Here is a 27,238-nt window from a genome sequence, read left to right on the forward strand (position 1 = left end):
AGAGCCAAAATGTGCATACTTTCTTTATTAGTCGGCATCCTGGGATTCATAGGCTGTGTGCGGCCATCTTGATTCCTGTGCATGCACGGTTGGTTTGCATATTGGAGTTCAGTTGGTGCATGTGCGAGAGTTAAGCATCCTGACGATATTGAATTCGCACCCTTAACTCCTGTGCATGCGCCAACTGAAAACTTGCGCATGTGCACGTGAATCAAGGTGACTGCGCACATTTTGGGTCTTACATGCTCTGTATTCCTGTTATAGTTTGTCAAATGCAACATAAACCAGGTAAATTTTGAATTTTTTCTTAGATATATTTTTTAAGCATTTGGTCATATGTACAGATGGACACAAGTTGTACAAGTCAGAAGTCAGGGAGTATCTGTATATACAAATTTACATCAATTCCAGAATGGGTACAGTTCCACTACATTAGATTGTACGAGGGACACCTCAATTAGTTCCAGTGCTGTGCATCAATGTACATTCAGAATTAAAACAAGTGGCCAAAGCAACACCAGGCCTGTCTCAGTGCTCAGGTCTCCAGACAAACAAGGAGCAGGCAACAGGAAACTGAGGAACAATGCCAACCTTGCCTCAGTGCTGATGCTGCCAGGCATCAGCTTGTCATGTTCCAGTCCCAGCTACTGCTGCTGAACTCTAGCACTGTAGAAGTCAATTCTCTCTCACTCTCTCTCCCAGAAAAAAAGCCTGTTTGACTCTCTCTGCTTGCAAAACCACTTGGCCTCTTAGAACAGCAAACTACCCTCAGACAGCCTGTGGCTCTAAACCTAGTCCTCAGAGATCTTTCATCTGTTGCTTTTCAAACCAACAGTCCATTAGTTAAGTCTCTATAGCAGGGGTCCCCAACCTGGGGTACATGTACCTCCAGTGGTACATTTGCACTTTTTAGGGGGTATATTGAGTCTGAGAGAATAACCAGTACTGTACAATACATGGTGTTGTAATCTGCAGTTAGATTGCACAATGCTGTGGTTTTTTTTTAAATCCTTAATTTTTAGGGGTACACGGGAACCTATAAAAATGCCAAAGGGGTACAGAGGAACAAAAAGGTTGGGAACCCCTGCTCTATAGGCACTCACCAAAGCTTTTCCAAAGGCACTCAGAGCCAGGCTGTCTGGCTTGGGCAGAGCTCCAGTATTTTAAATGAGATCTGCTTTGTAAGCGACCTGCACTAAAAAACCCTGCCCCAATTTATCTCCTTTAAAACATACCTTCTCTTCTTTGGCTTGGCAGACGAAGATTTATGGAGGGGTAATGTCCACGTCAGCTGCAGGCTCGTTTGTGGCTGACAAGTCCGATGCGGGACAGGCAGACACGGTTGTAGCGGTTGCAAGGGAAAATTGGTTGGTTGGGGTTGGGTGTTTCCTCCTTTGTCTTTTGACAGTGAGGTGGGCTCTGCGGTCTTCTTCAAAGGAGGTTGCGGCCCGCTGAACTGTGAGGCGCCAAGATGCACGGTTTGAGGCGATATCAGCCCACTGGCGGTTCGGAGCCGAACAGGAGTGTGGGTATGACAATGGGTCTGTATACGCTAATCTTTGTGAGGTTTTTCAGTTGGTTGTTTTTCCAGACTCTTTTGTGTAGTCTTCCAAAGGCGCTATTTGCCTTGGCGAGTCTGTTGTCTATCTCGTTGTCGATCCTTGCATCCGATGAAATGGTACAGCCGAGATAGGTAAACTGGTTGACCGTTTTGAGTTTTGTGTGCCCGATGGAGATGTGGGGGAGCTGGTATTCATGGTGGGGAGCTGGCTGATGGGGGACCTCAGTTTTCTTCAGGCTGACTTCCAGGCCAAATATTTGGGCAGTTTCCGCAAAACAGGACGTCAAGCGCTGAAGAGCTGGCTCTGAATGGCAACTAAAGCTGCATCGTCTGCAAAAACGGACAAGTTACTTTTGTGTCTTGGTGTGAGCTTGCAGGCGCCTCAGATTGAAGAGACTGCCATCAGTGCGGTACCGGATGTAAACAGCGTCTTCATTGTTGAGGTCTTTCATGGCTTGTTTCAGCATCATGCTGAAGAAGATTGAAAAGAGGGTTGGTGCGAGAACGCAGCCTTGTTTCACACCATTGTTAATGGAGAAGGGTTCAGAGAGCTATATATAAATGTATCTTTGAAAGAGAATTGTGGGGTACTTGGTATAGGTCACAACAAAGACAACAACAAAGACAGTGGTACTTCGCAGAGGGCATCGCATTTAAAATGTAAGAGTTATGCATGAGGAGAGATGTCATGACCACAGTGACTTTGCAGAAACTTTGAAGAAACTTTGAAGAATGATGCCTATGGAGACTTCACAGTATGTGTTAATTGGACTGATGCTGTGGAATAAATGGATTATTGTCTTGAAAGCAATAGCCAGCCAGGCAGAAACTGATTCCAGTGCCGGCAATGTCTGCTTGCAGTTTGCAGAGAGAGGGAGAGAGAGAGAGAGAGAGAGAGAGAAAGAGAGAGAGAGAGAGAGAGAACTGACTTCTGCAGTGGCTTTTGGAAGCTTGTTTGAAACCCCATTTTGAAGACGGGTTGTGAGTTCTGAGTTCAGTCTGATGAAAACCCTTGTGGTCCTTACAAGAGGAAATGACTGGCTAGTGTTTCTCCTGAAATAAGGGAAACAAGAGGAACTCTGTGGTGACCTGGAAGAAGTGGTTATCATTTGGAAAACCCATGATGGGGCAAGTTTCTTTGGCAAGACAATGAAATATTGATTGTGGGAAATCAGTTAGTGTGTGTCCAGCGAGCAACAAATGTATCTCTCTGAAACCAACTTGAACCTTCCTGAGCGGTAACCATTTACCTTTTCACCAGAGCATGGTGAAAATTCATAAATGCTAAATTCTGTGCACAGTATAAGAATTGCCTGATACCAGTGAACTTGGAGGAATGAGAAGTGAGATTGGACTGTGAATTAAAGAACTTTTCTGAACATATACACTCTACATACACGTGCGCTTAGAATTAGAAGGGGGTCAAGTTAAGTTAATAGTAATAAGTTAAAGTTTAATCCTGTTTTTATGTTTAAAGAAAATTAAAAGCAACTTTTGTTTAAGTAACCATTTTTCTTGGTGAATTTCTACTGCTGCTGGGTTTTGAGGTCTTCTGGGCCCGTAACAGTATAATCTCACCATTTGTAAAATTAAACTTCATTTGCCAGGTTTCCACCCACTTATTAAAACTATATCCAGTTCTAGGATTCAAATATCCTCAATGCAGCTCTCCCAACTGTATTTGGTGTTATCAGTGAATTTGAAACTTGCGTTTTGCCCTTTCTTCCAAGTTGTTAATAGATAGTAAATAATTGAGGGCCAAGAACAAATCCTCGTTGCCCCTTTCAGCCTGAAAAAGACCAATTTATTCCTGTCTTCTGTGTCATAACCATTCTAAAGTAACACACTTCTACCAATCCCACAAACACATTTCGTGTGCAACAGCCTTTTTTTCAGCATCTTTGCAAATGACTGCATTCATCCACGTCTATATAATCTGATCTAATATAATCAGATTTCTTGTTTAGAAATATATTATTTTTAAAATCTTGTTTTGGTCAAAATAATCCCTCCATTTTGAGAATCACCCCCACTTCCCTATATTAACAATATGTTGTTGATTCTTTATTGTAAACAGAACTCTTTATAATACCTAAATTCCTGCTGGCCCTTTTAAGACTTTTGTTTTTACAGCACTTTGCTTTTTCACAAGCTCACTTTCATTGCTGGTATTCTCTATACATAATCCTCTCGTCTTCCTATTCATTCCTTGAAATCTTGAGTCTAAATATCTCTGAGATGGATTTGTATTGACTCTAGAAGTTCTCTCCCTTAACGAATCAACACCTTACATTTTGTTCATCAACCAGTTTACCTCTGTGCCCAACACCATATTTGAATAAAAAATATTTGTGAAAAGGAATATCAATTACTTTAAATCCACGTGGATATCCTTTTACCATACAATAACTCATTTTTATTTAATATGTTAAAAACTACAAACCAATTTAGAAGTGATAAATTACCTACGTCATAACCATTTTCGGATGTTATTTATAATTAAAAATAGCATGGAACTGTGGTAGGAGCAAAACTGAATGAAAGGATTGAAACATGAAACTGAGAAATGAAGGCATGAATTTGGGAATCAATACTAGTTTCAAGGACTAAAGAGGAATATGCATATTTAAGCAAAAATATATCTCAGAATAAAAACAACCAACAAAAAAAAATCTTTGACTGTATCGCCCCTTGGCACCTACCCTTCTGACCCCAGAAAGTGCTACACTTGCACCCACACCTTGTCCCTGACCACCATTTAGGACTCCAAATAGTCCTTCCAAGTGAACCAACTCTGGGAGATCGCTTCGTTGACCATGGCTCTGCCCGCCACAAAAGCAAGAATATCCCCGGACAACCCATTTCAATTTCCCTGCCAACTCTCATGCATTGCCAGACTGAGACCGCCCTCCATTAACTTTGACCTCCAGTTTCCATTATCCCCACCCCCTTCTAATTCAATTTCTCCTATCCTCCAGCTTTCTCTCTTTCCTTTTCCGCCTGTCTCCTTTCCTCCAGCTCTACATTCAGAGCCCTGATCAATTCTCACTTTTCCTCTCCTGTCCTCCTATCCATAATCCCTCTGTCTATTAAACTGTGTTGCTCCCCCTTTCTTTCCTCCTCCCCAGCCTTTTAATTGAGGCACCTGCCTATTTTTCTCATAACCTGAGGAAGGGCGCAAGCCCGAAACGTTGGTTAAACATCTTTACCTCTTATGGACGCCCCAAGACCTGCTGTTTCCCAGCTTATCTGTCTTTACTACAATCACAGGGTTGGCAGACTTTTGTTTCACTCCTGCCAATGTTAGCTTGCCCTGTCCCTCAAGAAACTATTGAAAGATGAATCTAAAGCGTACCACATATTTCAAATTTGAATATGATTATTTCACAATAGTTCTTTTGAAAGTTTCTATCCAATGACGTTGACTGACCTGTGGTGGTGATTTTTTTTTAAAAAGATTTTTTTTTCTTTTTATTGCATCTGTAGTTCACCCCCCCACCAGTGTAATAGTGAATTTAAGTAATTACATACAATATTAGTGAAATGCTAAGATCCAATACCTACCATTTTAGAAAAAAGTTACCTTATTTTCCCCAGATGGCATTTTTTCATATATTTCTTTAAGTTTTTCATAATGTGGTCGAAGGAACTTGAGTGGTTTAGGAACAGATGTCATGGAGGTGGTAGATGAACGAATTTGCCTTCGGAGTTCCTCCAGAGCAGCTCGATAAAGTTGAGTGTTTGGTTCCTAGAACACAAAATCCCCAGGAATTCTTCTAAATTCGTTTTACTCAAGCCAACTTTAAAAGCACCAGAAAAAATAAATACGTGTTTATGATAGCCACAAAATATTCTTTAGCGTGTTTAAGATGAGGAATACATTTGCAAGGCTTACTTAGTGATCAAAGGAATTTTGCAAATTTAAATTAAACCACAAAACCAGCCCAAGTCTTTTGTATGCCAGGCTGAAATATTAAAGTATTTAACACCTTATTACTTGGGGTGTGATTATACATCTCCCAGAAGAGAAAATCAACAAAACGACTCTTAAAGTACAAAGTTAAAACAACAGAACAGTAAGAGAACTTACACTCAATCTTTCCACAAGCATCTCCAATTCTTCCTGCAGCTGCTTATCCTCATCAGACTAAAAAATTTAAAAATATGGAAAGTTAAAATAACCATGCACCTCCTGAAGAAAAGTAATAGCAAACTGGAAATACATCTTGATTGCCGTTGATGTAGATTTAACTGTTTCAAAACAGCAGATTTACATCAATTCATTTGCTGGAACACCAATTTTTGTTTTGTTCTTTTCTAAATTTATAAGAAGTTATTGAAATGTGCATCTTTTATGAATTATCCATGCTGTTAATTAAGAATCATATTTGGCTCACATACCATGCTAAGCAAGGTTATTTCCAACACAACTTTAAGCAGGTTTTCTCTCTATCACTTAAACATTTGCCCACCCAAAAAGTAAATATACTGCTACATATTGAATATAAACAAGCTCTTCATTACTCACTATCAATTTTCCTTTCTTCTAGCCAAATTATATGCAATCCCCAATTCGGCACTACTATTATGGCCTTGACTCTTCTCACTCAATGACACAGGAGACTAACAATTCTATTTTTAATCTGTTTAGGAATTGGATGCAGGAGTTTTGCATCACACTCCAGACTTGGGTTTAATTCTATCCAAGATAATAGGTTGAACAACTGCATTCTCTCCTATCTTAAAGTATTTTTACATGAAATGAATTTGTACATCTTCAGTTTGATTTTTAAAAGGGACAAATCTGCAACATTAAGTTGTTAGTTGCACTGAATATCATTAACATCCAAAAACAGTCCTCACAAATAAACACACTGTGAAATTGGAGTCAAGTATGATTAGGCAGGATTTACATCTTGCATCAGTTGGCAAGAGACAAAATGTTTAATTTTCCTAGACAGACATGCTTACCCTGAAAGTCAATGAATACTAAAAACTATTTAGTGCCAAAAATAATATGCTATTTAGCTCCAAACTACAGGTACTACCCGACTTGCAATCTATGTCCATCCACACATACGAATAAATTTAAAAAAAGGAAAAAATATAAAATTTACGCGATTCATGTTGTATTTGACAAACTACAATAGGGATACAGGGCACACAAGAGCCAAAATGTGCGTACTTACCTTGTTAGTCGGAGTCCCAGGGCACAGAGGCTGAGCACGGCCATCTTCATTCCTGCGTGCATGCACAGTGGGTTCGCGTATTGGCGCATGCGTGAGAGTTACGGGTGCAAATTCAATATAGTTAGAGTGCTTAACTCTCGCGTATGCGCCAAATGAATTCCAATACACAAATGCACCACACATGCACCAACCGAAGACTCATACATGCGCATAGGAAATCAAGATAGCCATGCCCAGCCGACGGTGCCTGGGACATCAACTGAAAAGGTAAGTATGGAGCAGAATGTGGAAAGATTCGCAAAGGTCGATCGACAAATTAAGGAAGCTTTAGGTTGTTATCGTCAAATCTACAATGAAAAAAGATTTGATTAAAAACTTTGCCTTAAGACTTTGGTAATTCCGACTTGCGCCCATTTCGAGATATGACCGATTCTTCAGTCCCAATTATGGTTATAAGCTGGGGAGTACCTGTATATTATTTGGATACATCTGTATGCAAGGTAACTATTTTGTTGGTCAAGCAAGGAAAATATTAAAAATTGCAAATGCCATCCAAACCTGACAATTTCATTTTCCAGCGGCAACAAAAGTCAAAAATATATTGCTGAAGACAAAATTCCCTCATTAGTATTAGATTCAGAATGATTGTGCATGCCAATTTTGCTTCTAAGTATGATGAAAATGACAGCGCATCTTGGTTCCAGATTTACAAAAGCAGACAAAATATTCTTGTTTATAACTGGAGGTATTTCACAATTAAATGGTGAGGTGAGTAAGTTACGTAATACTATAAATGAAAAAAAAATCTCCATTGCAGTATTAAAACCAATTTCCTGAACCTCTTTTTCAAGGTTATTTGCTGCTGAAACACTCATTATTATTACGTCTACACTTACCTATTCCAACACTCCCTGGCTGGTGGCCCTCATCTCGCCAATATTGTAACTCTCAGCTATTGCGTTAGCGAGTGTTGAGCAACTGACCTCATGTCAAGCAAGGTCTCAAATTTATGTCAATAGCTGCATATTACTACTCCCTTTTACAATAGACAACCTTGCCTTTAGAAAATGGGAAAAAAAAGGGATTAAAAGAATAGAAAATTGTTTTTCAGGAAGTAGATTCTTATCCTTTGAACAAATGAGAGATAAGTACAATATAACTGGAGATACAGCGCTGGCATATTACCAACTGAGATCCTACTTGAAAGATAAATTAGGAAACAACTTGAGTTTACCAGAGGGAAGTAACCTTGAATATGTGATTACAGATACAATGTTAATCAAAAGATTTATAAAAAATATGTATATTAAACTGCAAGAAAAGGAGAATGAGGAAACAAATGGTAAAACTAAACAAAAATGGGAACAAGATTTAAATATAAAGATAAAAAAGGAAACATGGGAGAAGTTATGCTCTGGAACGATGAGAAATACAATAAATACGAGGCTGCGTATGATACAATATAATTGGTTACACAGACTAAACATTACACCGCAAAAGTTAAATAAATGGGACCCAACAGTATCTGATAGATGTTTTCGATGTAAAAAAGAAAGGGGAACAACAATTCATGCAATCTGGACATGTGAGAGAGTAGAAAAATTTTGGGATGATCTCAATCAGATATTAAATAAAATAACAGAAAACAATATACCAAAGAATCCAGAGATCTTTCTCCTAAGTAACATAAAAAATAAAGAATTTGGAATTGACTTGGAAGATGCACAAAAAAGATTTGTCAAGATAGCCCTAGCCGTAGCAAAAAAATGTATTATGTCAACCTGGAAATTGGAAGATAATTTGAAAATACAACAATGGTATATAGAAATGAATAAATGTATTCCATTAGAAAAAATAACATATAGTTTAAGAAATAATATTGAAATATTCGAACAAGTATGGGAGCCTTACATTAAATACAATAGCGAAAACCTACCGGGAACAAACATTACCTAAGTTGATGGAAGGAGAAGAAAAGAAAAGAATGGACTCAGTAGAATTTCTGGTGTATTTCTGTTGAATGACAACATTGTCTAACTGAATTAATGCAACCTAGATTGTATACCTAAAATGGATGAGAGGGGGGGGGGTGGGGGGGTGGCTTGGGAGGAGGGAGGGGGGAGGGAGAAAAAGTCACTGTAAATGTGTGGAAAAGAAAAAGTGTATATCATGGCTATTGTGATTTATGGTGTGAAAAATAAAAAATTTAAAAAAAAAAAAAATAGCTGCATATTAGTATCTATTCCCATCCTTATTTTCTTCCCCAATTATGTCCTTGATCAAATCTAACTACTGTGTCTCGGTGGTTCTGTCTTTGGCTGTTTAAGAGCAAACTTAGTGTTTAAGACACTAATGGAATTCCCTCCTTTTACCTTTAAGACATTTTGTAAGTCCTTTTATAAGCAAGTTTCAATTTGTGTCCATGCCTTGTCCTTCTGTGTCAAATTTAGTTTGATAAAATTTTGAAGTATCTTTGGATGTTTTGTAATGTTAAATGCTACATAAAAGCAAGATACAGTAGTTTTCATTTAGCTGAGCACCAAACCATGCAGAGTTATGATCATGAGAAAATTATCAAGGTAAGTCAGAAGAAGGATGCAGGAAATAAAGCAATTAAGATCTTTCAAATCATCAAGATGTAAGCTGACAACTGCCAAAAATACTAATTAGACATTAAATTGTATAAAAATGTTCTTGTTCCACCGATATGGATTGACTGACTGAGTTATTCCATCAAATTCTGTTTTTGTATAAAGAGGAATGAACTAAAGCTCATTTTCTCAAAATGTAATTGGAGATAGGGAATGGATTGTGGATCTCTCATCCCACAATATGCAATAAGTGCTCGCTATTTTATCCACAACAAAAATAGATCTTGTGGAAATAAACTTTGTTTATACACATGTCTGAAAATATTTATTATGTTAATCTAACAAAGAACTGGACTGCTTATATTCTGAAATAGTGACACCTTCCAGACTATTCCATTCTGTAATAGTTGCATATCTCTTATCTGATAGATATTTCCATCTACCTTTTGGATCTTCTAAATATGAAAATATATCTATACATTCAGTTTGGATTAAAATCTCAGATTAACACATACAGCACAATTTTCATGGCAAATAAATTCCAAATTTTTGCGCAGATTCTAAATGCATTTATTCTTCCTTTCACATGTCCTCACCCAAGTTCTGAACAACAGCCTTCACCCAATTTTGCCAACTACTGATCTATTGTCAGCTTTCCTTTCCAATCTTTGAACAAGTAGTCTCGACTCAAGAACCTAGCCAATTTTCCCACAACACTTTGTTAAACCACTGCACTCATTTTTGCTAGAAGCATTCATATGGACCCTAATCAAGTGCACAAATTACACCCTATTTTTCTGTGATTAAACTCTCCCTTCATATTTAAAAAAATGTCTGTGTTCTTTGAGTCAGTCAACCACCATTTTTGTCCATTTTCCTTTTCCTCCTGGCCAACCTTCCTTATCCGCACCATAAATTATAGTTCATTCAGAAATTTCAGTTTAGATTGAAGTTACTTCTTGTGGGGGCCAACGGCAATTTGTTCTTTTACTGTTGCTTGTCTCAATTGATTTTCCACACAGAGATCATAAAACAGTTTTCTTATAAAGTTAGAAGGGAAAAATTACACACTGATTATAAAATGGAAAATAGATCTGGAAATTGATTTACATATTTGTCAGGAATAAAATGAGTTACTGAAAGACATGGCTCACACTAAGTTTCAACAAAAGAATCAGTAAACAGTGAGAGGCTAAGGAACTCAGCAGCTCAGAAGCATCCATAAAAATAAATGGTCTGTTAACATTTTGGGTTGGGACCCTTTAATCAAGACATTTTTCTCCATGGATGCTGCCTGATTTATTGAGTTCCTTCAGTCACTCATTGCTTGCCTTTAGCTTCAACAATTTGCTTTAAGGCTCTTTACTGGTAGGATCAAAACCTACTTCATTAGGATGCAGAAATTTATGGAACTGTTTATATGAGCCAGTATTGTGAAGGAACATGCGAGTCAAAGCTGGATATTTTCCAATCTAGCAAGCAGCCTCAACCACCTGTGATGTATTGAGATAAATGTTGGGACCCTTGGGAGTATGGTGAGGACTCAATGCTAAGGGGTGGGGGTGTGGGAGGGGAGGTGACAGGATCAAAAGAAGTACTATTCTGTGTGTGTGTTGGTCTGGGAAGTTTGCTCTCGCCCTTGAAGTGCCTGTTTCTGTTTGGCTTGAGTAAAAATGGATGGGGCAAGAACAGAGAAGATGCTCTGGTTCCTTTTCGTTGAGTCTGAGAATTGTAAACTGTCCTTTGTTCTAAGAGATTTTTGCAACCTTGTATGATACAAGGCCAGTGACTTTAAGGGGGGGGGGGAAAGGAGTCATTCTGCTTGGCTTACATGTAATGTTCTACTTTGAAATCATTTAGTTGTATGGCTGATGCAACTTTTTCTGTAACCATCTTTTCCATGTATAAATATTTGGTGCATCCTCTTGCCGGACAGAGACCGGACAAGACTGCTTCAAGTGTGACAGCAGTACAGGGCTCTTCCAGGTAGCAGCTGCCTAATAAAAAGCTAACCCATAGATTTCTGTATGCTGTGCCTGTTTCCATTGATAGTCAACTCCCCAGCACCAACATACACAGAGAATAGCACTGTCACCACCCCCCCCCCCACCCCCGTCACCCCATAGTAAGCCCTCAGAACCACAACTCAATTATCTTCAGACCAATGTAGAACAATTAAAAATCATCTAATAATACCATTATCTTTCTTGGAATGGAGATGTGTCCAGGATATTGAAATTAGTAAAATGCAAAATTGAGGATAGAAGTTTTGGTGCAACAGAATGAAAGCCTGAGAGTATGAACAGAGGAACAAAAATGACTCTTGAACAAGAATAGTATTTTTTTGAGGAACTCATCAACTTCAGGGACAAATAAATCTCATTGTGGATGACACATTCTCTTGAATTACACATTACGGGGACAGTTGGAAAGAGGAGCAAATGGACTTGAAACTATTTTTAAAATTTCCTAATATTTATTTCAGTTACAGGCTAAGGATACTATTTTCACCCAAGGTCCAGAAAATTTGATAAAGTAAATATTTTTTAAAAATTGAACTTGTCCCTTCAACAGCATTTCTCTCACCCTTTGGTTCTTTGTGTTTCCAAAAGTAAAACATGTTGAAAGGAATGTGCACTGTATTACTATCAAATTTTTATAGGGTTTAAGATACTTGGTGCTATCTATTTCTCATGTATGTTTTTTCAAGGGAATAAATGTTTTACAATTTCCAGTAGAATATAAATTGCAAATGTTTTATCTGCACTATTGCCATGACCCCTTTTTTTTTGCACTAGGGCAACTGAGAATATTTATAATCTGATTTATCTATTTATTTTTAAATTCAGTTATTGCCAGGGTACATACATGACATCACATTCAACCCTGAGATTCTTTTTTCCTGTGGGCAAGGCAGAATTAGCACTTATGGGTGGTGCAAAAAACTGTACAAGATGTACACCTGCAAACAAATAAAGAAATGTAAACAACTGACTGCAATTCAGAAGAAAACAATAAAGTGCAAAAGTAAAAGTGATGAACCCTTGATTGAGTTTATTGTCAAGGTGTCTGATGGTGGGGGGGAAGCAGCTGTTCCTGAACCTGGTGGTGTGAGTCTTGGGGCAGCTCTACCTTTCCTGAGAGTAGCAGCGAGAAAAGAGCTCGCGCTGGGTGGTGTGGATCCTTTGATTGCTGATGTTCCACAGAGATGTTTTGCCTATGATGTCTGGGACTGTGGCCACTACCTTTTGCAGGGCTTTACTCTCGAAAAGTTCAATAAGTATACTATTGTTACTCACTTTTGTGCGTACCTGATCAGCTGCCGCTAGTAGGAATTCCAGTGCATATTATCATTGTACCATGCACATGATAATAAACATTATTATTAAGATTCTTTCCACTGAAGTGTTCAGCACAAACCCAGGCGATCACCCTCGATTTCGTGCATTGAAAAAAAAAACCCAGAAACCCAGATTCTTCTGAAATGAAAACTAACAACCCTAAACTGATCACCGAGAAGAGGGTTTTGTGATCCTGATGGAAACGTGAGGCAGGCGACAGTTGATGAAATCCCATACAATCATTCCTCTTTCAAACAATGTTCAAGGAAAAATAACGAGAAGCCGCAAATATCCCAGGAACCTTTCTGAATACAAACTGCATTCTTGACACTCGGCGAATTTGCGACCAAAAATAAACGACACGTTTATATGGTTATGGTTTAGATATGGTCTCATCGGGATAAACCTTTACCCGCACCCACCAAGGCCAGTCAAAGGCAATAATCGCGGCCTACCTTGTGCGGAAAGCCCGAGCCCAGTTCACCAGCGAAATACCTTCGAGCAAGAGGCTGCTTGGAAGGAGCCGGGGAAGGGCGCTGAAGGAAAGGGAGCCGCGGCGAGCAGGCCTCAGGCGCGACCCCCACCTCCGAATGACACAGCAAACTCACGGCCACCTTCACTCGCTTCCCCGATACACTCACCAGCTCTTGCTCCTGCTCCTTGTCTCCGTTGGACTTCTTGTCCTTCTCCTTGGTCGCGGCTGGCTTCTCGTCGCCCCTGCGCGCAGCCGACGGCTGCCCCTTCCTCGCGTCCTCCATGGCGGCGCGCGGTGGATGCCGGGAAACGGGCGGGCGGTGGATGCCGGGAAACGGGCGGGCGGTGGATGCCGGGAAACGGGCGGGCGGTGGATGCCGGGAAACGGGCGGGCGGTGGATGCCGGGAAACGGGCGGGCGGTGGATGCCGGGAAACGGGCGGGCGGCTCCGACGCTCGACGCCGTCAGGCCCCGCGGTGGGGCCGAGGACCCGGAAAGGAGGGGAGTGAATGAGGGACGTCGAGGAATGTGCCGAGGACGACCGGGGAATCGGTCCAATCCGTGCTCTCGGGAGGAGGATCTCGCTCATCGCTCAAACCCGTGCGGGTATGAGATGAATCTACTTCTGGTTGGCTCCTGGTTCAACGCAGTGGTTTTCAAACTTCTTCTTTCCACTCACTCACTCCCACCTTGGATTTACTGTCCTCGCAGTTGGAGGTGGAAATTGTGTGCAGCTCCATTAAAAACCATGGTGTGGGGAAGAAACAAATTAGTGGCAATGTGAACCAATCAACTGGAAAGGTAAGAGCTCAAGGAGGAGCAGGAGTCCCATTGCCCTGCAATTCAGGATTTTATTCAACCTTGCAAACCCTACATTTTCTTTAAAAAAGTATGTATTTCTTGGTGTGTCATGGCCTGAGCCTTAGCAAGCAAAGATTCATTTGTCCACTGAGTAAAGACATTTCTTCTCATCATTCCTGAATGGCCAAACACTTAGTTTGACACCGTGACCTGTCAAGGGATCAAAGAACACTGCCTAGTCTGGGCCCTGCCACTTGAATATCTCGCACATTGCACGAATACAAATAAACATTTTCGGATAAGATGTGTGTAAAAGATCCTGTAATATTTCTCAAGAGTTTGGGTGAACTTTTCTAACAGTTCTTGACTAACAGTGACACCAAAACAACATAAACAGTGACAGTCTCAGGAGTTTGTACATTCTTCCCATGTCTGTGTGGGTTTCCTCCGGGTGTTCTGGTTTCCTCCCACCCTTCAACAATGTATGGGGGGTTGTAGTTTATTGGGGCATTTGGGTGGCATAGGCTCATGGGCTGGAAGGAGCTGTTACTGTGCTGTACATCTAAAAACACTCCAGAGAGATTAGTAATAGAAAGAAACACACATAAGCTGCAGATGGTGGATTTTTTAAATACTTTATTTTAGAGTTTTCATACATGTAGTCTAACCCCCAATCCCCCAGACAAAATTAGTCATTACTTATACATTTTTATATTGTAAAATTACATATTAAGGGAAAAGAAAACTACTAGATTGTACTAGGATAGGCCATGATACACCAAGGACTTAACCATCAAGTAGTTATCTGCACCATCGGGTGGGAATCAGTGATTGGAAGAGAAAATGAAATCACAATACCTCTTTTGTATATATGGGCTCCATATTTGTAAATATGTTTTGTACTTATTTGTCAAATTATAAGTATTTTTTTTCCAACGGAATAGACTTTTGAATTTCTGAATGTAATCTGTCGACACCCAAACATGAGCCCGGCTTCCAAATAACTGCAATACACTTTCTTGCCACCGTCAATACTATTTTCACAAACTTCTTTTGATTTAGTGGAAGTTTCATTTTAGGGTTTTCCCCTTCTACATTCCCGAATTTAAAAAAAAGTCAGAATTTTGTGGGTATGAAATACCTGTAATTTGTTCTAGCAATTCTACTTCCGCCCAAAGAGGTCTCACTTTTGGACATGCCCTTCTTGAATGTAGAAAAGTACCTTCTTCTATACCACACCTAAAAACTTATTCGATAAATCCGATTTTATTTTATGCAACTTGTATGGCGTGATATATAATTGATGCATAAAATTATATTGTACCGATCTATATCGTACATTAATTGTATTGGACATACAATCTCTGCACACATCCATCCTTTTTTGTTCATCTATTGTAATACCCAAATCCTGTCCCATTTCTGTTTAGATTTATAAAGTCCAGGTTTACAAGTTTCCCTTTGTAGTAGAAGATACATTGCAGTAGTAAATTTCCATACTGTTCTTCAAATAATAAGTTTCCACTTCACTGCATGGGGGATAACAAACTTTCTGATCCTAATTTGTCTCTTAAAAATCTTTTTATTTCAAAGTAACAAAAAAGTGTGTTTCTAGTTATTCCATATTTATCCCTCATTTGAATAAAGGAAATTAACTGTCTCTGTTCAAAACAATCTTCATTAAGATTGTCAAAAATTTGTTATCTCATGTAAAAGGTATCAAACTATTCTGAAACAAAGGTGTATAGGGTGATACACCTCCTTTAGTTCCAATTTCTCCATCTATCTTATGCCAAATATCTATTAAATGCTTCAGTAAAAGTGTATCTTTACTTCCTATTATCAATCTTGAATTCTATTTGTAGATAAAAGCTGCAGCTGACTTTTCTCCAATTTTCTCCAATTCCATATTGATCCATGCTGGTATGGTCTCTCCTTCAAGGAAGGACTCAATAAATCGCATCTGAGCTGCTCTATAATAATTATAAAAATTTAGGAGTTGTAATCCCCCAATTCATATTTCCATGTTAATTTCTGCATCGAAACTCTAGACATTTTATCTTTCCATAAAAATTTCCGAACCCATTTATTAAGTTCCTTTAAAAAATTCTGAGCTATTGAAATAGGTAATGATTGGAAAAGATATTGAAATCTTGGAAAAATGTTCACCTTTATTCAATTAACTCTCCCTATTCATGTCATCCATTGTTTAAAATCCTCTTCAATGTTATGAAGCAAAGGTAGGTAGTTCATTTTAAATAAATTCTTCAAATTATCATCTGTTCTAATCTCCAAATATTTGATCCCACTTTTCAGCCATTTAAACTGAGTATTTAGTTGACATATATAATCACCTTTTAAAAATGGCATAACTTCACTTTTATCTCAATTTATCTTATAATCCAAAACTTGACCATATTCTTCTAACCAAAGATGTAATTGCCTCAAAGAGGACTCAGGTTCAGTCAAGTAAATCATTCCATCATCTGCAAATAGACTAATTTAATGTTCTTCATGACTGACTCTGATTCCTTTAATAGATACATTTCGTCTAATCATCTCTGCAAGAGGTTCAATGGCTAATAAAAATAATGCTGGTGACAAAGGATATCCTTGTCTGCTAGACCTCTGTAAATTAAAAGGTGTTGAAATTTGCCCATTGGTTACTACTTTAGCCTTTGAGCTAATAATACAATGCTTTAATCCAATTAATAAATGATTGTCCAAGTCCAAATTTATCCAATACTTTTAAAAGAAAGTGACATTCCAATCTATCAGAGGCTTTTTCTGCATCTAATGCTACAGCAACACTTAAATCTCCTTTTGTTTGTGTTAAATGAATAATACTTAATAATCTCGCTACATTGTTGGCAGCTAGTCGCTTTTTAACAAAATCTGTTCAGCATTTATTAACATCGCTAATAGTCTATTTATTCTGTTAGGCAAAACTTTTGCAACAACTTTTGCATTCAGGCTTTAAAGGGTCACTATCTTTTTTTTAATTACCATAATTATTGCAGTAGATTCAGGCAAGATACTGAAGCTTGATGAATCAAATCCAAAAATAAAGGAAGTAATAACTCTTTAAATTCCTTATAAAATTCAGCCAGAAAGCTGTCTTCCTCCAGACCTTTATTGCTTTGCACTGAACTCATCACTTCTTTAATTTCTCACTGGTCAGTAGGGGAATTCAGCACCATCTGTTCTTCCAATGTTGTCATCATCCTTTAAAAATTCTGAACTGTACAGTTTTTTTGTAATTTATTTATCGCACTATGAACCATACCAACCAATATATTTACAGATGCGTCTCTTTAAATATTCACGTGACATTTTCTCTTTTTTTCCCCATCCCTCCCTTCCCCCTTCTCACCCCCCACCAAAAACAGTAAATATTGAACATATAAAATGCAATAAAAACAATATCTTTATACAAAAGGAATATAAACAAAAAAGATGTATCATCTACTTATACGCATTAAATCTGATCGTGTTTATCTTCTTATCATTTTAGGTGGTGGTGGTCCGAGGCCTGCACTTTCTGTTATGTTCCATATATGGTTCCCAGGTTTTTTCAAACATTGTAACTTTGTCTTTTAAATTATATGTGATTTTTTTTTCCAACGGGATACACTTAAACTTGGTTATATATTCCATTAATGTTTATAGTCATATAGTCCAACGTGGCCATCTTATATGTTTATTTTCACTTCTTTTCTGCCTCTTCACTACCTCCATCCCCTTTTTTTTCCATTACTGTTTTTTAAGTTTTCCTTTTAAATCTCAATATATGACAACGCACTTAAGACATGAAATACCCCAGCAATCCCCACAAGCAATAACCCTTTAACCCCAAATGAACCTCCCCTCCTTGGATTGCCCCTTGTCCCTTGACGGCAACCACAACTCCCCTTTCCGTTCGGTTTGCGAACTTATTCGCAAGCGTCAATCGATTTTGCAGTGACTATTATTCTCCCACCCCCAGCCCCCCCAGAGAACACTATTTTCCTATACATTTAACAAAGCTCTCTCTCTCTTTTTCCTCCTTCTTCCCCTTCTCTTATTCATCTTTAAATCTTTATATATATATACATTATCTTTACTTTATATTTTTACATATTTTTGTATATTTTCTTGCCGGTCTTCCTTCTTGTCACTCTTCCTCTTCACATCTCCTGTACTGCAAATGTTCAGCAAATTCTTGGGCTTTCTTTGGGTCCGAGAACAGTCTATTCTGTTCCCTAGGAATAAATACTTTGAGTACTGCTGGATGTCTTAATATAAAGTTATAACCTTTCTTCCATAAAATTGTTTTTGCCATGTTGAATTCTTTCCTCTTCTTTAAAAGTTTGAAGCTTATGTCCGGGTAAAAAAATATTTTTTGTCACTTATATTCCAATGGCTTATTGTCTTCTCTTACCTTCTTTCTTGCCTGCTCCAGTATGTTTCATATTGTCGTATATTTTAGAAGTTTTACCAATATGGATGTCGGTTTTTGATGTGGTGGCAGTTTCAGTACTTAGTGCTCTTTGCGCTGTTTCATTTTCTATTTCTTCATGTGAATCTGTCGTTCCCAGCACCTTCAAGATCCATCCTTTTATAAATTCCTTCATATCTGATCCTTCTTTGCCTTCTTTCAGGCCCACTATTTTTATGTTGTTTCATCTACTGTAGTTTTCCAATACGTCAATTTTTTGTGACAATAAATCTTGTGTCTCTAATTTTTTTTCACTCTCTTCCAACTTCCCTCTTAAATCACTTATCTCAATTTCTACAGCAGCTTCTTGTTCCTCCACACTTTCTACTCTTTTCCCTATTTCAGTCATGACCATCTCTAAGCTTTGCATTCTGTCTTCAGCTCTTTTCATTTTTCTTTAGATTGAACTAAATTCTAATGATAGCCATTCTTTTAATGACCTCATTTGTTCTTCAAAAAAGGCTTTATCTAAATTTTGTCCTATTTTACCTCCTTCTTTCCTTTGAAATTCTTGGTCTTCTTCCTCCTCTTCTTCTGTGTCTGTATCTATGTCTGTGTCATCTTCTTCTCTTCTCTGTATCTGTGTATCTTCATCTTCATCCTTCTCTGGTGAGCTGCTTCTGTATCCTTGCTGGGTCTCCAGCTGCTGTGTCTCCGGCTGTTAGACCTCCTGCTGCAGGTTGACCCTGACCCATTGTTGGGCCTCCCACTGCAGGTCGACCCACTGCTGGGCCCCCTGCTGCAGCCCGACCCGCTGCTGGGCCTCCTGCCGCAGGTCATCCCCCTGCCGGTCGCCCTGTTGCCGCTCATCCTCTTCCAGCCCTTCATTCTCTTTCTCACCACTCTTCTTTTCTTCTTTCTTACTTACTTCCCCCAGCTGAATGCCCCGATACTGGGCGTCTCTCAGCTGGCCGCTCCTCAGCTGAGTCCCCCTCCCGCCGGTGTTAACCTTTTCTTTTACTTGCGCATTGTGCATGCACAACTCTTCACGCATGCGCAGTTGCGCACCTCTTCTTGGCTCTGAGAGCCATTTTTGAAGTCCGCCTGTTGGGAGGACATCGCTCCTCTGGGGACTCAACAACATCGGAGATCGGCTGCTCCTCTCCGTGGTGGCTCTCTGCTCTGACGTGCAGGTAAGGCTTCTTCTTTCTTCTCCAGTGATTTTCCTTCTTCCCTTTTCTCTGCTATTCTTACTTTCTCTCTTTTGGGTGCCATCTTCTTTCTCTTCTCTGTAACTTTATCTTTCTCTTCCTGTATTTTATGTTTATTGAGCTCTGTTTTTTCAAATTTTTTTCTCTGGAGAGGGCTGGTTCCACTCGACCAGCCACTACTCCGTCATGTGACTCCTCCGACTGTACAGTTTTGAATAAAAACTTTGAAACAAATAATTTATATCCTGAGGTGTATAACTAATATTTTAGACTCTTTCTGAATAGCATTTATAGTTCTGGAGATTTTCTCTGTCTACAATTGGCATGCTAGTGCCTTATGTGATCTTTGTTTCGTTCTCATTATTGCTTTTTTCTGTTCTATAAGTCTGCTTCTTATTAATTAATAGCTGCCTTCTATCCTCTGACCTTTGGACATGTAAGTCTTTTTCCACATCTGTTACTTTCTTTTCTAATTGTTCCAATTCTCTCATATAGTCCTTCTTTATTTTAGAAGTAAAACATTATTTGTCCCCTTAAATAAACTTTCAATGTATCCCAAATCACAAACTACTTTGATTAAACATCAGTTATGTATCTTTACCTTTGCTACATAAAGGATACTTTGACCATCTGAGCTTCTCTGGCATTTTGTGTTTTTACTTCAAACATAGTGTCTACAAAATTTTGTGATTTACTTCCAAATCACAAACTTAACAGTCACTGAATATAAGTTCAGGTTGCAAAACAGTTGGATTTGCACTCTTACAAAAGCACAAAAATCAGATCTTTTCAAAAGTAAACTATTTAATCTCCATCTATAAATTGTTATCTCTTTATCGGACATTTCAATCTGCAACAATAATGGCGAATGATTAGGCAACAGTCTAGCTTTAAAATCCACCTGAAGTACTCTACTCTGAAGCTGTGGTGAAAGTAAGAAAAATCTATTCTAGAATATGAATCATGCCTGTTCGAATAAAAGGAATAGACTCTCACAGTGGGATGTAACCTTCGCCATATATCTATTAAATTCAGGTCTTTCATTAAAGTTAGGGTTGTCTTAGTTGTTGTACTTCTGTTTGGTCCTCTTAAAGATTTATCTAACAATGAGTCTCAACAAAAATTAAAGTCCCCACCTACCACTACATTTTCATGGGCATTTACTAAATTTAAAAAAGTTTCCTATATAAACTTCTCATCATCTGTATTAGGCGCATTGATATTCAAAAGGATCCATAATTCAGAATATATTTGACAATTAAACATTATGAACCTACTGCTAGATCTGTTGCAATATGTTGACTATCTATTGGAAGATTTTTATTAAATAAAATTGCTCCTCTTGATTTTGTATTGAATGAAGAAGACACAACAGGACCAAGGCAATCTCTTCAATTTCAGATGTTCCTTTTCTACTAAATGTGTTTCTTGTGTGACAGATTATAGATATGTTTTTTTGGAAGATATATTAGGGCAGGTTTTTAGTGTAGGTCACATACAAACACTTCAAAACAGATCTCATTTAAAATACTGGAGCTCTGCTCAAGCTAGACAGGCTGGCTCCAAGAGTCTTTGCAAAAGCTTTGGAGAGTGCCCAAGAAACTTCACTAATGGATCATTGTTTTGAAAAGCAGCAGCTGAAGAATTCAAGACGAGTAGGTTCGGAGCCACAGGCTGTCCTGGAAATGCTGTTTGCTGTTCTAAGAGGGTCATATGGTTTTTTGCAAGCAGAGAGGGAGTCAAACAGGCTTTTCTCGAGAGAGAGAGAGAGAGAGAGAGAGAGAGAGAGAGAGAGAGATCAGTTCTGCAGTTTCACAGTCAGGAGCATCAGCTGGGACTGGAACAGGACAAGCTGGCAAGCTTATAGAAAAACCCCATATGGAAGATGGGTTGTGAGTGCTTAGTTCAGCCTGGTCAAAGCCCTTGTGGTTCATACAAGAGGAGAGGACTGGCTGCCTAATGTTTCACTTGAAATAAGAGAAACAAAAAGGAACTCTGTGGTGACCTGAAAGAAAGAGGTTATCATCTGGAAAACCCTGATGGGGCAAGTTTCTTTGGCAAGACACTGAAGTGGCTAGTTACAAGGAATCAGTTGTGGGTGTCCAGCAATCAACAAATATCTCTCTGAAAACTGACAAAAACCTTCCTGAGCAGTAACCATTTACCTTTCAAGCACCAAAGCCTGGTGAACTTCATAAATGTTCAATTCAGTGCACAGTATAAGAATTGCCTGCAACCAGTGAACTTGGAGGAATGAGGAGTGAGATTGGGCTGTGAATCAAAGAACCTTTTTGAACTTACACACATTACATAAACGTGTGCTTAGAATTAGAAGGGGGGTTAAGTTAATAGTAATAAGTTAAAGTTTGATCCTGTTTTCATGTTTAAAGATAATTAAAAGCAACTTTTATTTAAGTAACCATTTGTCTTGGTGAATATCTATTGCTGCTGGGTTTTGGGGTCCTCTGAGCTGGTAACACTTGTAAAAGGGCTATATCTACACCCATTTTTAAAAATATGTGCAAGTATTTTCTTTCATTAGGTGGTCCCATTAATCTCATTAATATTAAAATTTAAAAATTTAATGGAGTTACTCATTACATTTTATTTTATCACTCTACTTCCATCACCTTTCCCCATGGATCTCCACCACTTAACTGCCTAATTCATTATTCTCTTCGGCCCACCTGACAACCCAAAGGCAAAAAAGAAAAATACAAAGAAAGAATAAAGTAAGATACACTACTGAATATATTACATAACAGAATAAAAATTTTAAAATCCATGTCGCGTTGCTATTGACAGCAACATTGTCACCCTCCTTTACGCGGGCCGAAGCGGAAGTCCATTGCTTTCTGTTGCCCTTTTCTTGGTTGCAGCTCCCCGCGTTTCTGCTGTACTTTGGCTGTAAAACTCTCATTTTAACATTAGGTAACAGTTCAATAGATGTGAATCGCTTCCACTGTTTTTGCATGAAGTGAATAGTCCTGAAATTAATTATGACTCCATATCACAAATGCTTCATTTATTAATTTTGTTTTTTTTAAGAGATTCCATCAAGCCGAATTTATTCAAACCTTTCATGTGGTTCGTCAACTACTTTGAGTATTTCCAGTTTGGCGAGAGCTGAAGTTCTACGGTGCGAGATGTCCTCGCGGTGTCGCTCTGATTCCTCCTGTTGCAAAGGCTACACTTCTTTTATAAATGACATGTCTTTCTTTCCAACCAAGAGTCCATGGATTACTAGCTTGTTGAAAGTTGGATCAAATCTATGATACTCCTCAGTAGAAGAACTAAAAGTGTATACAGTATTACTGGACGCGAAGATAATGTTATTTAATCGTGATCTTCTGCATTTGCCGTCGCTGGGAAGAACAAATGGACAAGGCTTCCAAATAACAGTTCTGTGAAGTGACATTGGCCTTCGAAAAAAAATAACACTTTCTTTAATAGTTTGATTCCAGGCAAATCTCACTTGACCCTTTGAATAAGCAAAATCTTGGCTTCTTAACGGATCACATTTTTAAAGATGTACTAAGTGCTGGTAGCTGCTGGTTACCCTCACATTAAATATAAACACAAAAGTAATAACTGGACCCAAAATTATTATTTCCAAACATGGTTGAAATTCAAAATAATTTAACGTCACGAGTGATTAGGATGTAACAGATCCAATAAAATAAACACTAAGTTCGATTGCATTGACTTTCCAATTGATAACATGAAAAACAACATAAAAAATCTGTAATTTCAAACTCTACTACCATGAGGTATTGTTGTATTTATGGTTTGATAAACTGTGAACCTGTACGAAAAAGCTGGACTTCGGTCTCCCTTTATTATATCTGGAATATATTCGGAAAAAGATCAAAATCAGTCGTTCTTAATCACAAACTTGCAATACAAAATAATTAAAACTCATAGCTGTGAACTGAAATTGTCTGTGGGTCAATTTATTGCTCTGCCTTGGGCCTCTGCCTCCTTAATTCACTCAGATAATTTTCCATTTAAAACTACGTCATTAAAATGACAATAACTTACAGAAGCATTCATAGATTACTTACAATTTCTCCCCAATCTACATCACATTGCAGTCATATTCTGCATCTTTCCATTCGGTTTAATATTCGTTTTAAACCATAGAAGCTGTATTTTATTAGAGTCCATTCAATTTTTTTTTAATGAGGGGATATTGGCCAACGTTTGAAGGAGACTCTTTCAGCGACACGGCCCTCAGTCATACTGCCGAAGTGTCTCATCCGAAATATATATTTTTCCCATTTGGATGTTATTCAGGTACAGTTCTCCCCTTTTGCTTGCAATTATTCTTCTAAGACAATGACCATAGAATAAATACTTAATGATAATGGCTTTAATACAACAATCTGATGATTGTGTTTCTATAATTTAGAAAAGGACGGCACAGTATGAGGCCATTCTGGCCATTGTGTTCTGGGGAGGGGAAGGGAGGGGCAAAAGCGACTTTAGGTTATTTCCGTTCCCAGATCCTAGTCCTACAGGTTATGTTATTCAATTTTCCGAAGTTATTAAATTGCGCATTCTTCACTTAAAAAATAGCTTTAAAATATTAGTATTTGGATTTTGATATACAGCTGGTATTTTTTATGATCTGATGGTGTTGGGACGGGGCAGATAGTGGGTTTTAGTTGATTGCAGTCAGAGAATCTGTTTGGATTCTTTCATATGTTGACGAATATTCTAAAAAAAAGCAAAAAATTGACCAGTTGCTACCCTCGCCCTTGTCCGATCGAAATGAACTCAAATGGCGCTAGACTGATGATCAATTCCACTGACAGGTCTCAACCTCATCTGCAATCAAGTGATCGTCAATACATTGGAAATCCAGTTATGTTTTTAGTTGAATAGGTTATCACCAAAGAAGGCAGGTTAAACTGTAAATGCTTTTGACACACCTGATGTTGCTGGCTCTTTCCTAGCCCTAATAGATTCCTTGTCATAGTAACCAATGCGGAATATGTGATTGGAAGAGCACTCAGCCGACTGCTGGGCCTCTACTGCGCGGCCATCCCCTTTCGTTGCTTCGTTGCATTTTCAGGCATCGGCAGCACGTCGCTGTTTGAAAAAAAAAATCCATTGATTTTGCTGTGTGTGTGTGTGTATATATGTTAGATCCTGGAATAATTGTCGTCGGGAGCGATTACACGATAAGGCATGTTACTTACCGATGTTTACATCGCTAAAATGCTTGTGGCTTAGATCAAGATACATCTTCAGAATGAACGTCGCTCTACAAAATCTCAACGATAACGTAAGTCTCGACTGTGCTTTATATTATCGATGTGATGTGACAAATAACGTGAACGGTGTGGGCAATAGCCCTTAAGGGATCATGCATTTGAAAGAGCAAATCACTTACGAAAAGATCGTCAGAAAAAAAACGCGTATTCCAGCTTCTGCTTCGAATAAATATTGGAGTTTGTCGTCTTAAATTGTAAGCCATATTTAAGTCATTACATGCGGTACCTGTCCCCATTCATTGCACAAATCAATTCGATTGATGACATGGACAGATCTGTTGGTTTTGGTTAGGACATGATGAGAAGCCTCATCAATGTATTGATGATGTTTTGAATGCTACCTTTCACAAAAATGGTAAGGGTCATTATTGTTCATCTTTGAACAAACAATTTATAAAGTGTACTCTCGTTCATTTTGCGAGACACAGATTTTTAAAATAACCTATCAATCTCAATCCGACGTTTTAGCAAATAAGGTCCAGTGACAATCTGATTTTACATCAATCAATAAAACTACTGTTCAAATGAGCGTCTTGGTTACATGATGTCATGTCTGTGTACAAAATAGTCGAATCAGAAAGTCGGGGGTTAATAGGCTCCGAGTATTGACGTCTTTCATAGCAGTAATCTTACCGTTGCTTTTATTTTTGCTTTAACATTTATGGAAGCTCTTTGCTCAACTCCCTCCCTTATCAGATACTGTATGTAGAAGCGACCTCCTTTTCCATTTCTGTTTTCTTATTTTCAACTCTTTATAAGACAACATTCCTACAACATCCAACATTTTCCTTATTCTCCTATTTATATCTTCTTTATCCCCAATCTCCCCTTCCCCTCCTGAGTTGTCCTTTAAGCGACCTGATGTAAAGTGAAGGTGGATCCAAAAGTTGCATACATGAGTAATTTGTGTAACAGGTTATCATTTCCATGGATGCCATTTTATTGCTATTGAGAATCACAGGACTGTTTCCGTCAAACGAAGACATTTTAACCATATCTTTTACTAATGTGTTCAGTCAGATTGGCTTCCTTTATTCCGACCAGAACTGCAACACCTAAATAACAACAAATTGGTTACATTAATTATACAAGATTTCTAAAAGTCTCCTTTCCAATTTGGAATACTGTGTATTTTGCAAGATATCATTTCATTTATGATGCGTTCCATACGTGGAATTATCTGCTCTTCAAAGAAAGCAGCTTGAATTGCAAATAATTAGCTCCTTAGTGTAAAAACAGCATGGGCTAGGAAACCATTCACCATGGACAGCTTTGAGATATGACATTTGGTAATTTCAGAATTTGGGGATCAGCATTTTTATAGATATCACGTTCTCAAGAAAAATAATTTGTTAGGTTATTGATTCAGGAAAAAATACATTAATTTTAACAGCCTCACAAAACATCAGTATATAATAGATTCTGTACTTTGTTAAGACGTTGCTTCAGGGCTTATGTGGAAGGCGTAATGAAGATGCAAATTTGCCAGAGGAAGTGGTTTCTTGATTAATATCAATACAAATGCAACTATATGCCAGAAAAAAAGACACCAGCCCTTTTTCCCTGGGCATCCCAGTTAATTGGCTGTGCATTGTTGCAGTTAAAGAAGCTGTTTTTGCTGTTCTCACTGGGCCACTTTTAACTGGGACGCAAACTGCTTTCCCACTGACCACAAGTCATCCCCGGGGGATAGGAGAGTCTACCTTCAACAATAGTCCAGGAATGCCACTTGTCCTTTTCCCACTGGTTTAATCAGCACATGCCGGGGATATGAATAGGGGGTCAAAGCCATCAATCCCCGGCGTGATTTTACGTCATTTGATGCCACCGGGCTGATACTTTCCCTTTTCCACTGGGCCCTTAACCAGTAAATTAGCCATCAATTTCTGGGACAAGGTTCCATTGGAAAGGGGCTATAGAATCTTATTTTCATTTAAATCCATTATAGAATCTTATTTTCAATTAAATCCATTTAGAAATAGAGAGAATGGAGTTCCATTCTGAAAAATCACTGGAGATGCAGATAAGGCAGGCTATATGATTTAAATTGGAGATCAAGTGCAGTATATACATCCAACAACAACAATGAGAAGAACAACCTCAATTCGTATAGCTTCATTACTGAGTCAGCAATGTCCCATGGGAATACAGTATTATTAAAAAGGAAAAATCAGCATAAATTAAATAATAGGACATATGATAAAGAAGCTGGCAAGAGACTTGAAGGAGTGCTTTAAATGAGAAAATGAGATAGATGAAGAAGGATTAAAGTGAATTCTTATGGCAAAATAGATGATTTTTGTTTTATACACCCATTTTTAATGAAATAGGTTGGAAAAATTAATTTTGAAAGGTTGGAAGGATCAAGCATCAA

General features: G+C 38.3%; 2 protein-coding genes across 5 annotated transcripts in view; one reads left to right on the forward strand and one right to left on the reverse strand.

The window, feature by feature from the left end:
- The window catches only part of psmd2 (proteasome 26S subunit ubiquitin receptor, non-ATPase 2), a 50,584-nt gene extending 37,113 nt beyond the window's left edge, over window positions 1–13,471 (reverse strand). Inside the window, exons 1-3 of the mRNA XM_069897090.1 lie at window positions 13,324–13,471; window positions 5,652–5,708; window positions 5,145–5,309 (exon numbers count right to left, since the gene is read on the reverse strand). Coding sequence (XP_069753191.1) covers window positions 5,145–5,309; window positions 5,652–5,708; window positions 13,324–13,440 — 339 coding nt within the window. The 5' untranslated portion in view covers window positions 13,441–13,471. The remainder of the gene's footprint in view (window positions 1–5,144; window positions 5,310–5,651; window positions 5,709–13,323) is intronic.
- LOC138742545 (endothelin-converting enzyme 2-like) overlaps window positions 1–27,238 on the forward strand; it is a 215,691-nt gene that overhangs the window by 94,808 nt on the left and 93,645 nt on the right. Inside the window, exons 1-2 of one of the 4 annotated variants that reach the window (XM_069897091.1) lie at window positions 13,532–13,762; window positions 24,737–24,875. The exons of 2 other annotated variants lie outside the window; for them this stretch is intronic. In XM_069897091.1, the coding sequence (XP_069753192.1) occupies window positions 13,581–13,762; window positions 24,737–24,875 (321 nt within the window). In that variant the 5' untranslated portion in view covers window positions 13,532–13,580. Of the gene's footprint in view, window positions 1–13,531; window positions 13,763–24,736; window positions 24,876–27,238 lie in introns of those variants that run through there. One more of the 4 variants, XM_069897095.1, reaches the window with a different exon arrangement.

The sequence above is a fragment of the Narcine bancroftii genome, chromosome 9 (genome assembly GCF_036971445.1).
Source record: "Narcine bancroftii isolate sNarBan1 chromosome 9, sNarBan1.hap1, whole genome shotgun sequence".
NCBI classification, from domain to species: Eukaryota; Metazoa; Chordata; class Chondrichthyes; order Torpediniformes; family Narcinidae; genus Narcine; species Narcine bancroftii.